We start from the raw sequence: 13,012 nt of genomic DNA, 5'->3' as shown, positions 1-13,012 counted from the left end.
GCATGTCTTTGGACGGTGGGAGGAAGCCGGAGTACCCGGAGAGAACCCACGCAAACACGGGGAGAACATGCAAACACAGAAAGACCCCGGCCTGATGTTGGAATTGCTGTGCGGCAACAGTGCTAACCACCGTGCCACCGTGCTGCCTACCTCAGCACCACAAAGATTAAATAAAATATGTACTCTACAAAATAATTTCAGAAGCTTAACACAGAAGAAAAAATATGGATGTTGCAGCGAGAGCGAACAAAAAGCAGACAAAAAACAGAGCCTCGCATTAATTACGCCTCTGAATATTTAATTTAAGCAGACTAATAACGGCGTAATTGCTTTGTGATTAGAGGAATGTTTGATGGTGTCAGTATATTTGTCGAATTCCATCAAGAAATTGAGGAAATTTAGTTTTCTGTTAACCTTACGTTTGTGAATATGAAAAAAGATTAGTAAATTATTATTTTTTTTAAATGTCTTGAGTCATGCTCAATAATCCAGGTAAGTAAATTCCCAAAAGTTGATTCTTTTCATCTGGATGTTTTCAGTGGGAGAAACGTTCATCAGAATCAGAAAGGGTTTTATTGCCAAATGTTGAGCAGGTTTACAACATTAGGAAATTGCTGCGGTGCTTCAGTGCAAACATGCTGTCATAAATAGCACTTAAATAGACATGAAAAAAAAATAAAAGTAAGAATAAGAATAGAGTGCTACGTAGAAAGATATATACATGAGTGCAGGTGGTGATCAGTGCCAAACATAGAATGATGCAGTGACACAGCGTAGGGTCATGTGTTAGTGGCGGGTACAGTCATACGGTTATTGTTCATGTGACCAACAGCAGAGGGGAAGAAACTGTTCTTATGGCGAGAGGTTCTGGTGCGAATGGACCGGAGCCTCCTGCCTGAGGGGAGCAGGTCAAACAGACTGTGTCCAGGGTGAGAAGGGTCAGCTGAGATCCGGGCTGCACGCCGCAGTGTCCTGGAGGTGTACAGGTCCTGCAGAGATGGGAGTCTGCAGCCAATCACCTTCTCAACAGAGCGCACAACACGCTGCAGTCTCTGTTTGTCCCTGATAGTGGCTCCAGCGTACCACACGGTGATGGAGGAGGTGAGGATGGACTCGATGATTGCAGTGTAGAATTGCATCATCGTCCGTGTTGGCAGGTTGAATTTCTTCAGCTGCCTCAGGAAGTACATCCTCTGCTGGGCTTTCTTGATGACGGAGGTGATGGTGGGCTCCCACTTCAGGTCCTGGGTGATGGTGGTACCCAGGAAGCGGAATGAGTCCACAGAGGTGATGGGGGTGTCAGTCAGGATGATGGGGGGGAGTGGAGCTGTGTGCTTCCTGAAGTCCACAATAATCTCCACTGTCTTCTGGGCATTCAGCACCAGGTTGTTGTGGCTGCACCAAGACACCAGACGTTCAACCTCCCTCCTGTAGGCAGACTCATCCCCGTCCGAGATGAGCCCAATAACGGTGGTGTCATCTGCAAACTTGATTAGCTTGACAGACTGGTGGGTGGAGGTGCAGCAGTTGGTGTACAGGGAGAAGAGCAGAGGAGAAAGAACACAGCCCTGAGGGGAGCCGGTGCTGATGGTCCGGGAGTCCGAGACATTCTTTCCCAGCCTCACATGCTGCTTCCTGTCCGTCAGGAAGTCAGTGATCCACCGGCAGATGGGATCAGGCACAGCGTAGGGTCATGTGTTAGTGGTGGGAACAGTCATACGTTTATTGTTCATGTGTCCAACAGCAGAGGGGAAGGGTGAGAAGGGTGTCCAGGGTGAGAAGGGTCAGCTGAGATCCGAGCTGCACGCCGCAGTGTCCTGGAGGTGTACAGGTCATCATCATCCAGGTGACTCCTTCAGTCTCAGCTTTCCTCCAAACACTGCAGCTGGATTCTTCTTTCCATGTAAAGACGAAGATCTGGCTTTGCACACATACATAAACGAAAGTTCCTCATGAAAGTGCAATCTAACATTCTAGCTTTAACCTCTCTGCAGCTTTTTGCTTCAGGTTTCATCTTTTGGCTTTTGTGCAGTTTTGAGGAGTGTTGCAAACTCTGTCTGGATTTCTCTGTGGACCTATCACAGCTCCACACTGTAACTTCCTGTTTGACATGGTTTTGGTGCATTGGCTCAGGAGCTTCGGTGAAGACGAGATGTTAGCTTCTCTTTGGTTGTAGTTTAACTGAAGCTAGTTTAAGATAAATCTGATGCTCTGCTTCTCTGGATTCAAATGCAGGCTCCACTCTGCTTTATTGATGATGTCTTTCATTCCCTCAGAGTGATCAGATTCAGGTGGACGTTAGAGGAACTGCAGTTTTGGTATTTAATTTCAGCTCTGCTGGTGTAATGGTGATTACGTCCATCTTCTATATACAGTCTGTGACTTATTTCAACTACCTTAACTGACAGGAAGTCCACCCTTCTGTTTGCAGGCATCAGGGCCTGTGTGTTAACCAGCCGAGATAGTCCTGATCAGCCAAAACACTAAAAACAATACCGGCTAAATCCATCTTTCATATAAATGTCTTTAATGTGTCCTGTTTAATGTAATACTTGCAGCCTGTTTTATGCCTGGCAGGTCTTCCTGATGTGTGGAAACTCAGAAGAATCAGAATCTTTATTGTGCTTTCAAACAATGAAAACTGTATGCAAATGTGTTCAGTACAAGTGAAAAGAAAACTTTTAAGAGACAGAAGTATATATGTACAATAAATTAAAAAAACAAAACAACAAAAAGCTGCACCTGGTTAGAGAAGGTTTATTTATTCAGTGTTTCACAGACTCCAGATGTTCATGTGAGGTTATCTGTCTGTGCGTGGAGCTGACGGTCCTTCCTCTGCATCCCAGCTGCTTCCTACAGGTGGCGTCGCTGCAGCAGATGTGGAGGCCCTGTCACACTTCTCCACCGGTTCCTTTGATACCCAGGCGCTCGCTAATATGTCGCTGACCTTCAGCCGCTGCTCCACGATGGGGTGCAGAATTCTTCGGATCAGGTCTTTAGCCTCTGGGGAAACTGGAGGATCCTTCGGAAAGTTAAAGCGGCGTTTCTTCTGAAGCTGCGCCTGCTTTTTAACGTTGGAGCAGTTAAAGGGCACCGAGCCGTACAGCATCATGTAGAGCACAACGCCCATGCTCCACACATCTGACACTTTGGGGTCGTAAGGAATACTGTGCAGAACCTCTGGGGCTGCGTACAACGACGTCCCGCAGAAGGTTCTGCTCAGCACGACCCGACCGTCCACATACGTCAGCGTCTTGCTTAAACCAAAGTCGCCCACTTTGAGGTTGTACTTTGCATCCAGGAACAGGTTTTCACATTTCAGGTCTCTATGGGCCACGTTCCTGCTGTGAAGATACTCCACTGCCCTGCACAGCTGGGAGAAAAGCTTGTGGCTGAAGCGCTCTGGTAAGGCCAGTTTGCTGTTGATGTAATTTAGGAGGTCTCCTTTGACACAGAGCTCCATCACCATGTAGACCTGCGACATGGAAGCATACAGAGAAATAAATCCAGAAATTCTCGTCTAACAACACAAGCGGTGACCATCAGGTGACCCAGCGCGCTCATTTATGACCCTAATCGTATTATTTCAGCTCGCTATCATCAAACAAGCCTGATGCGTCAGAGGTGCAAGCGTGCTCCGACGCTCCACAGACAGACACCCTCATCAGGCCTCCATTATACTGACAATTCGTTATTAGATGGAGAGCGTGAAGGTCGGCGTGGACGTCTGCGTGCCTGCTAGTCTTCTGAGACTTTACATTACAAAGCATCAACTCAAAGAAGTATAAGAAGGATGAGTCTCCAGCTGTCTGTATCAGAGTGTAGGTGAGACTAAAGCAGGCGGGGAGGGTATCAGGGCCATAATTTCCATTTATTGGGTGAGAAACCATATTTTACAACTTAAATAGATAACAGAAATGGCTTCCTAATGAATCACTTGTCCCAACTAATCAGCAAAGATCACAGTTAGTGACATTTTGCTCCTGACCCACTTCCACACTCGTGGTCGTAACATCAACACTAACCGAGGTAAGCTGATGAAACCCGTCCATCAGTAGTTGGTCTAAATGTTGATCGGTGTTGTTTGTGTTGGATTTCTAGTAATTACTTGTTATTAGACATGTAGCAGATGCATCGAGTGAGCTATACTCGTGTAGCCATATTATAAACATAGAACAGTGGTGGCCAGCTTTAATAATCAAAAGTATGAGCCATGCAATAAGAATTAAAACTAATGCCTGAGATGATGAACCACGCAGGAATCCCTGCAGTTCCTCTAATGTCCAGCAGAGGCAGCAGTGAGTCAGTCCCCATAGACTCCCATATTAAAACTTTACAGCAGAAGTAACCATGTTTGCAGCCTGATACACAAACTGTTCTGATCTCTGTAGATAACTTCACCTTCAGAACAACTACAGGCAGAAGGTTTATATAACTCCCGTTTTAAAATCGTATTAAGACTTAAAGTCTGCCATTTTAGGGGCGTGGCCTCTTTGACAGACAGATGGATGGCGACACAGGAGGCTGTAGCTGGTGGCTACAGCCTCCTGTGTCGTTATTTGCGAATCAAGAATCAGCAAATAACGGCAGTAAGAGAAGCTTTAGGTTAATTATCTTAAAATAGTTTTGGATTAAAGACGACTTGGATTGATTATATTTTAACTCCTGTGTCTTTTGCAGTAAATACAAACTAATAAGCAGTCAGACATGTTGCATCCATGCAAAGCATCTGTGAATGTGACCGTGAGCAGACACTGGCAGGCTCTGTGAGGTTATCGTACTAACAGACTGTCCAGGAAGTCTGCGCTCCAGTTTGAGTGAAATTTGAGGATTTTATTTGGATCTTACTGAGCTCTAATTAGCTGAACACTCAGCACTCCCCCCACTCGTCCAAATCTGGTCATTTCTTGCTCCAAAACCCAAGAAGTTAAGTGTTTACTGACCAGAGGAGTCGCCCCCTGCTGGTCACTAGAATAAACCACGACCTTTACTTGTTTGTGCTGTCTTTGTAGCAGCAGAGCTCAGCGTGACGCTAAAACAGCAGAGAGCACGAATGTCTTACCGTTCCTTTGGGCGACTCAAAGATCTCGTGAGTCTTAACGATGTTGGGATGATCCAAAGTTTCCAGGACGCCTTTTTCATGAGGAAGGAACTTTTCAATGTAAACAGAGGTGCATTTACTTATGTCAGTGACTTTTATGGCGACCATTTTTTTCATCTGGGTTGAGTATGCTTTCACAACTTCACCGAACATGCCTTGTCCCAGTCTGCCCTTATACTGGTAACCACGACTCTCCATGAAGCGTTTGTCCATGGTGGCTGTGGCTGCAGAGTTAGCTGTGACTCTATGATGCCGGTTTAGTTTTCAGTGAACTGCCTTTATGACATCACTTTCTAGAACACCTGATTCTTAGAACTTTCCAGTCACATGACAGAGGAACCAAGAGCAGAAATAACAAACTTAATTATAACAGGTTGTGTTTGAGTATCGGAGGGTCTGTTTGACCTTGGGGTGGATTAGATGTGATGCCCACTGATGGGAAGACTTTTTTTTATAGCTCAAACTAAACCAACCGTCTGATGAGCAGCACGTTACTTAGACTCTTACTCCTATGGAAGCAGTTGGTGTGACGGCAGAGACTCGTGTGAAAACTTTATCGTTCATGTCACTGTATTTATAGAGCTATGATATAACAGCTGTGTCACTGTTAACAATGAAAAACTAAACTCTACATATCATCCTGTTACAATATATGTTCAGATGATCAGAGTACTGGTAATCAGTGTTGGTCAAGTTACTTGAAAAAAGTAATCAGTAACTAATTACTGATTACTTCCCCCAAAAAGTAACCCCATTAATTTACTGATTACTTATTTTCAAAAGTAATTAATTACTTAGTTACTTAGTTACTTTTTAAAAACACTATTTACAACCTGAATAGGTGATAAAGCGATAGATCTTTCAGCCCAATTCTACTTTTTCTACATAATCCATCATACAAAATGTAATCAAATGGAAAAGTCTCTTTTTAAAACTTGTTTTATCAGTTTGAATCTTTTAACTTTATGCATCAAGCAAAAATTTAATTATCTGCAACATTCTCTGACTGGAATAAATTAGTTTAACATTTAAACCTATTTTCTGCACATTCCAGCTCATAAAATAAAATATTTTTGTGTTTACACTCAGTCTTTCAAATAGATGCAAGTAAAACACAGCAGAAAATAAATAAAGTCAAAGACTCAGCGGTCCTGTTGCTCTATTTTCACCTGTAAAGCAGGAGTGGGGTAGGTGGAGGTTTACCCTGGTGCAGGTGTGCCGCGGTCAGTGGAAGAATCCGCGAGTTTCTCTGTGAGTTTCCCATTACGTCGTAGCTACTCGGTGCTTGTTGGAAGTTTAGGGGTTTTTTCGCTGTAAAAAGAAGTTTTCTTCCCACGCACAGCGGACACTAATGTTTTTGTCACTTTTTATGGAATCAAACTCAAAGTAAGGTCAGTACTTCCACGCTTTAAACGCTGCACGCTCATACTCTCTCTGCACTCGATATGTGATCCATTGTTGATCTGCACACAGCTGTTGTCAGAACGTCGCACTCGCTTACGTCACTGTCGTGAGACATTCTCGCAAAAAATCACGGTTTTAGTAACGCAGTAACGCAGCGTTCCTACGGGAAAGTAACGGTAATCTAATTACCGTTTTTGCAATAGTAATCCCTTACTTTACAAGTTACTTGAAAAAAGTAATCAGATTACAGTACTGCCCATCTCTGCTGGTAAATGTAAAGCTGCAGGTAGCTACACACCTGCTATTTACTAGTTAGGAAACAGTTTTAATTATTATTTTGCTGTTAAGAGTTATTTATTGTTAACTGATTGTTAATAAGCATTTACCATTTGTTACTCATGGTTATTATTAAGTGTTAGCCAACATTCAAAACATATCAGACACATCTGTGCTGCTGGATCGGCTCATACGTGCATCGAAAACATGAAGGATATTTGTGTCACGGCGACGGATGGCCGGTACTGAATAGGACTCAGGTGCAGAAACCCAGAGCGGAGACAGTAGATTATTTAATAGTTTATTACGGTTAAGTGCAAGGGGAACAAAAAAAAGGGAAACGTGGCAAAGACAGAAAATGACGAGACGTGGAGCCTTGGTGTGGCGTGCCCAGGGGAACGTGGCTAGGGCCAGGGAACGAGGCCTGAGAAGTGGAACGGAGCTGAGTGGGGAACAGTCACACTGAGGGGAGAGGATATAGAAGTTAGGCGGGTAGTGAAGGCAGCTCAGAAGTGGCCAGTATAAGAGCAGCAATTCTTACTTGCAGTTAGGGACCTGGAGTGTTTGAGAGGGGGGTGATGAAGATCCAGGGGAGGCTGAGTGGCGTGGAAAGGCTGACCTGAGATCCGGGGCTCCAGATGGAGTGTGATGGCAGGAGGGCAGGCAGGTGAGGCACAGAGGGATTTCCAAAATGATCACTAGGTATTCCAAGTCCGGAGGTGGAGTGAGCCAGGGTGGGTACAGCAACTGTAGCACAAAAGAGTCTTTGTTAGTAAGATGAATCACAGCGAGAATTTGAAACACAAGACCTGTTACCAACATGGGTTGATGACGAACTGGCAGTGAGTGAACATCGATGTGTGGTTTAAATCCCTCTGGCTTGATAGCCTGCAATAGGCTCCAGGTGTGCAGGAGCTGGAGTTGGCCCTGCCCAGGGGCGGATCCCAGGTCAGTTCAGGAGCCTAATGGAAACTCCAGCCACCCACCGTAGACCATGACAATTTGTTTATGATTGCAGAAAATCGACCTGCTGTTTTGTTTGACGTGTGATTAACGATGTTTCTTTATTGTTATCTGCCGTATTTATTGCACCTCCTGCTGCCTTGATGGCCAGTTTTTGAAGATGTTGTATCTGACTGGTGGATGTTTGTGAAGGCTGATGGGTATGTGGCACATCTGCAGCTTTCGTTAGGCCACGTTTGGCTTCAACTCGCAGTGCTAACTCAGTCTGATAAACTCGCCCACGAGGCCAGATGTCAGGTATGCTGGAACTTCAAGGCCACATCTGGCTCATAGAAGTCTTGCCAGGACTGTAGCTGAGTACTCAAAATAACCCCAGTTTTTCTCACCTTCAACAAGAGTAAATAAAGATGAAATCCAGTTTTTTAGTCAGGCTCAGGCTTCAACCTCATTAGCTCCTGTGTTATGTTTGATTCGTCTTTCAAACTGAATTTGTAGATAAAATCTAGCATCACAGCCAGCTTCTCCTGACTCAGACTTTTTTAAACACTTTAGCAGCAAAGACACAATTATTGTGACTGGAAACACAAACATATTTGACCTGCTGGCTTCTTTGCACAGGCTACCTGTGATTCATTGCATGGGGTTGCTGCTGATTACTGACGACGCTGCTCTCTTTGCCCTGACTGACAGTCAGAGCTTTCACAGCTGCAGACTCTGGAGGTCCTCGCTCTCTGGATCAGGACTTCTGCCTCACCAACAGTCTTCAAATCTCGACTAAAAACTCGCCTCAGCTGCAGGGTGAGAACAAGGATCCTGTTTTTACTTTTTGCTTCTAATTTTTCTTCCAAACTGATTTGGGATAACTTTGTTTTTTCTCCCTGACTGTAAACTGTAAACTGTGCAGTAACTGTCAGCCTGAAGCTCAGCCGGAGACATCAGAGGGAAGCTGGGACGTCTGTGCAGACATTTTTATTGCATTTGATCATATTGGTACTTTCATTTTCTGAGGTCCGTGAGTCACTGTTCCAGTAAATCCTGTGTTTCACAGAGTTTTCCAGCAGATGGCGACAAGAAGCAAGCAGCTGCTTCAGAAGGAAGAGCTGAGGTTTCATTTGTGTAACATGTTTTGTGTGGAGACAGTTAAAAATAATAAATGTGTGCATGGTGTATTTGCATGTGAGCGATGACAGATGCTGAAGCCCGGCGGGATCGATTACGTCTCTGTATCCGCTCTGACTGCAGCCTGACCTGCAGGTGGCAGCAAAGGCAAAGACAAGCGACGGACCGGCTGTCCTGCTTTGCATCACATGGTTCGCATCTGTCTCCTGCAGATATTTGTGGACTGCTGAGCCGATGTCATGTAGCGCTGTTTCCCCATCAGGAAGCCATTAGGCCGCAGTGGTTACCTGCCTTCTCCCCCTCTCTGCAGCTATTTTTCTCCAAGCACACTCACTTACTCCTTACTTGCTCTGCACACGCCCCCACTGCCAACACCTTGACAACAGGTGGTGGTACGAAAAGCCTTTCCAAGGTGCTGTCACGTTGTTGGGTTAGGCTTTTAAAACTAATAGCATTAGGCGGCCGGGGTCACAGCTTTTTACAGCGTCCTTGAAGTTGTGTTTAATTCGAAATGTTGCAAAACTTTCTCTCTGCTGCTCGTCGGTGCACAAACACCCGGATAAATCTGGCTTCTATGGCTGCCAGTAGCGCACTGTCAACTCCCATGATCCTAAATAGCCACAGTCATAACAATGCCTGCGACCGGCCACAGCACTTCACAGCCACGAAGCCCCCCCGGCACGCTCAATTTATCATACATTTTGCACTTTCACACTGTTCACAGAAAGACCTTCATGTGGCATTAATGTTAGTTTGTGAAGAAGCCCTCTGACACCCCGCCTGATGCACCTTCCACGGCTCACAACCTGAAGGGAGAGGCGTGAGCCGAAGACCCCGCCGCACAAATGTGGGCAATTTGGTTTGCGGCTGACACCCGGCGCTCTAAATAAATGATCTAAATGCTCGCCAGAGATTGTTTTGCCACTGCCGCCCCTCAGCAACGACACGAGGGGCGGGAGAGGGGGCCGACGCAACCCCGTGGCCCCGCGAAGCCCGGCCAGGATGAATATGTGGAAATGAGGCAGACATCCAGTAAATAATAGTTGCCATTGTGCCCCTCGGTGAGCAGGGGGGCTGGGGATGGGCTGGAGGGGAGGCGAGGAGGCAAGGGGGTGCGAGGGTGGTGGTGGGGGCTCTGCATGATATGCCAGGCCCTGACATGGCACCCAGACCCAGAGCTGTCACCCCTGCGGAAACATCACCCTCGCCTCCACAATTTGTGCACTTAACACTTCAGTTGGCACATGACAGGTGCTTATTTCCCCGCACTGGCTTTCCCCCTCGCAGTGATGCCTCTGAGCCCAGGGCACGCTCAGCATCTGGTACGGGTGTCTGTCCGCCGAGCTGCTCGCTGGAAGTGTGCGACTACACCAGCGATACTTTTCACATCCGCTCACATCGCATTCGCAGCCCACTGAGCTTCAGAGTGTGTGCGTGTGTGTGTGTGTGTGAAAGACACACAACCCCCCTCACATAATGTGTTAGTTTTGCAGTTAGTCTAACAAGCTTTCTCTTTGATCAGCACATTTTAATATTTGAATATATGGCATCAAAATCAGGATTCATGTGGAATAATCATCAAAATCTATGAAGTTAAACTCCACCACATGTCATCATTCGGACACAAAACGACACACCAAAATAAAACAGGAAGTGATAAAAACCTGCAAACAGACTGAAGTTTTACTAGTAACGAACTAAAGGTTGTTATGCAGAGTTATTAATAATTTCTCGTTACTGCTCCTCTGACTCGGCCACGCTCTCAACAGCTGAATGAACTTCAGTCATTGTTTGAAAACCAAGAAGCTTTTGTATGAAAGACGGCTATTGTAAAACAGTCTGCTTGTAATTTTTTCATATCTATTATATCAGTGCATTAAAAATAAATATAAATAGATTTATTACATGTGCCATGAAAATGACACAGGTCGAAGATGACATCACGGATCGCAGAATCGCAGGATGGAGTGGAATGAAATAGGATGAGGATGTTGGGCTGTATTTTGTCCATGTGTGGTTTAACCGCAGACGTCACCCGCGGTGTTACGAGTGAACGCTGCGTAATCATCCTGCCTGGCTCTTAGAATGACCACAGTTTACAAAATTACTAACATTTTATTCAACATGACATAAAATCAGTGACTGCGCTCACAGACTTCTATGTGAAAGGCCCTTTGCAGCTATCGCCCCCTGGTGGTTGGTCATTAAATGTGCATGTTTCGGGTGCTTTTGCGATGGCTTCACTTTTTAACCCCAACCGTCAAAACCTTTCAACGCTAAAGAGACGACACGTTTTTTTGCCATCAAACTCCCCCTGCTGCTGTTTTTTACCTGTAGAATGATCTACAGCTGGAGGAGGTTGGGGTGGATGGATGGGTTTCCAACACCACAGACAAGCTGCTGTTTGTTTCCCGCGTACATACTCTTATGCATGCTTTTCCGGCTCCGTGTGATGATAACGTGTGGGTGAGTGCTTCCATGTTTTCACACTTTCACCTTCCACAGGAGATTTTTCTGTGTTTCTGACTCTGTGACTGACTCAGCCGAGAAAGGAAGCGGCGGGGTCTGCGTTCACCTCCCCGTCGGCTACTGAATGTAACCCACGTGATGGATCCATGCAAGGAAAGATTGTGTAAAAGAAGTTATTGATCAGAGCTCCGAGGTCACCGATTAGTCCTGAATCACACGCTCATTTGTATCTGCGACAAAATCTGCGTCATCGAAAGGCCACTTGTGCTGGAGTTAAACTAGTTTAAGTAAATGTTGTGTGGCTGGTATTGTCAAAGTATGTGAGAATACACCTTCCTTGAAATGGCTGTAAGCTGTTTGGCCTTGAAAGTACCCACGCTCCCCCGTGTTATAAATAATTGAATGTCCTGTTGAGACCGGCTCTTACCTTGGCGCCCTAAATGACTTTCTCGGATACTGTAATCACACTTGTCATGCTTAAGTCCTTTCCTTCTTGAAGTCAAAGTCACGGTTTTCATCCTTCACTCCTAAATCCCACGGCTGCGGTTGACAATTCAAAAACAGGAGTGGGACTACTCCACTTTCTGTCCTTGTCAATCACGAGGAGTCTGACTCCTTTCCTGCAGGCCACAGTCAAGACTGCAGGGAACGATTGTCAGGTGGCATTACTGTCCCACGAACGCAGCTAAAAGCCGGCTTTTTTACATTACAAAAAAATGTGGATGCATTATTTAACACAGCGATCAGGCGCAATTTCTACGAAGATCCTGAGTTCTAAAACGGACGCTTGCAGCCAAGACTCCTGGGTGATGGTGAGGCGGCTGTGTGACAGGACTGCTTCAGCTTCTCTCCTCCACACACACACACACACACACACACACGCACACACGCACACGCACACGCACACACACACACACACACACTTAAGGAATGCTTTGAATGTGCTGCTAACCTTAACTGCGTCGTAGATGTAACTCTATAGAATAGTGTCTTTGTCTGGGAACTATTTTCCGTAGCGTAATAATAAACTTCCAGTGAATGTCAGGGACGCTGCCGTGCAACGCTGACAGTTTATGAATTCAAAGGCAAAGCTAATTCACTCACAGACATTAATTTTAATATGCACCCATTTTCAAAGCACTTCAGGTGAAAACAAAGGAAACAGAGCCGAGCTTGTCTTCTGTGTGAAAGCAGTGCACCCATGCATTCTGCACTGACAGCAGCGTACTCACATATACTCGCTTTAAAAAAAAAAAAAAATCTGAGAAAAATTGAGGATTTCACATCAGACTTATTACATAAACAGAAGCCAGCAGCGTTACATCGTTCGTGCAGCTTTTACTTATTTTTACTGAATGAATATTATGTGAAATCTGCGATATTTGATTAAGCATGCCACAGGGTCGTCACTTCATGAGGACCGTGGCGATTTTGGAGCCAGAGGTGACCGTCTTTGGTTACCAGACTGCGTCCACAGACTCTGTGGGAGCGGACCGAGACACCTGCTGCTTCACCTCGTTCTCATTTCTTTGCTGAAATCCTTCTGCATTCACAAATATGTTCTGGAGAAGAAAATCTCTTCTCTGACCAAAGACCAAAATGATCTCTCTCACACACACACACACACACACACACACACACACACACACACACGCACGCGCACACACACACACACGCACA

At 45.5% G+C, this 13,012-nt stretch overlaps 1 protein-coding gene across 1 annotated transcript; it reads right to left on the bottom strand.

Moving 5' to 3' along the window:
• Nucleotides 1-2,750: 2,750 nt before the first annotated feature.
• On the bottom strand, nt 2,751-5,351 carry tssk6 (testis-specific serine kinase 6). Its single transcript, XM_026174304.1, has 2 exons — nt 5,063-5,351; nt 2,751-3,475 (listed from the first exon to the last, which is right to left on the bottom strand). The coding sequence occupies exons 1-2, from the start codon at nt 5,312-5,314 to the stop codon at nt 2,801-2,803; spliced, it is 927 nt and encodes a 308-aa protein (XP_026030089.1). The 5' UTR covers nt 5,315-5,351; the 3' UTR covers nt 2,751-2,800.
• Between the last annotated feature and the right edge of the window lie 7,661 nt (nt 5,352-13,012).

The sequence above is a fragment of the Astatotilapia calliptera genome, chromosome 1, assembly GCF_900246225.1.
Source record: "Astatotilapia calliptera chromosome 1, fAstCal1.2, whole genome shotgun sequence".
NCBI lineage: Eukaryota > Metazoa > Chordata > Actinopteri > Cichliformes > Cichlidae > Astatotilapia > Astatotilapia calliptera.
The sequence above is the reverse complement of the archived record's forward strand: the minus strand, read 5'-3'. Positions and strand labels throughout refer to the sequence as shown.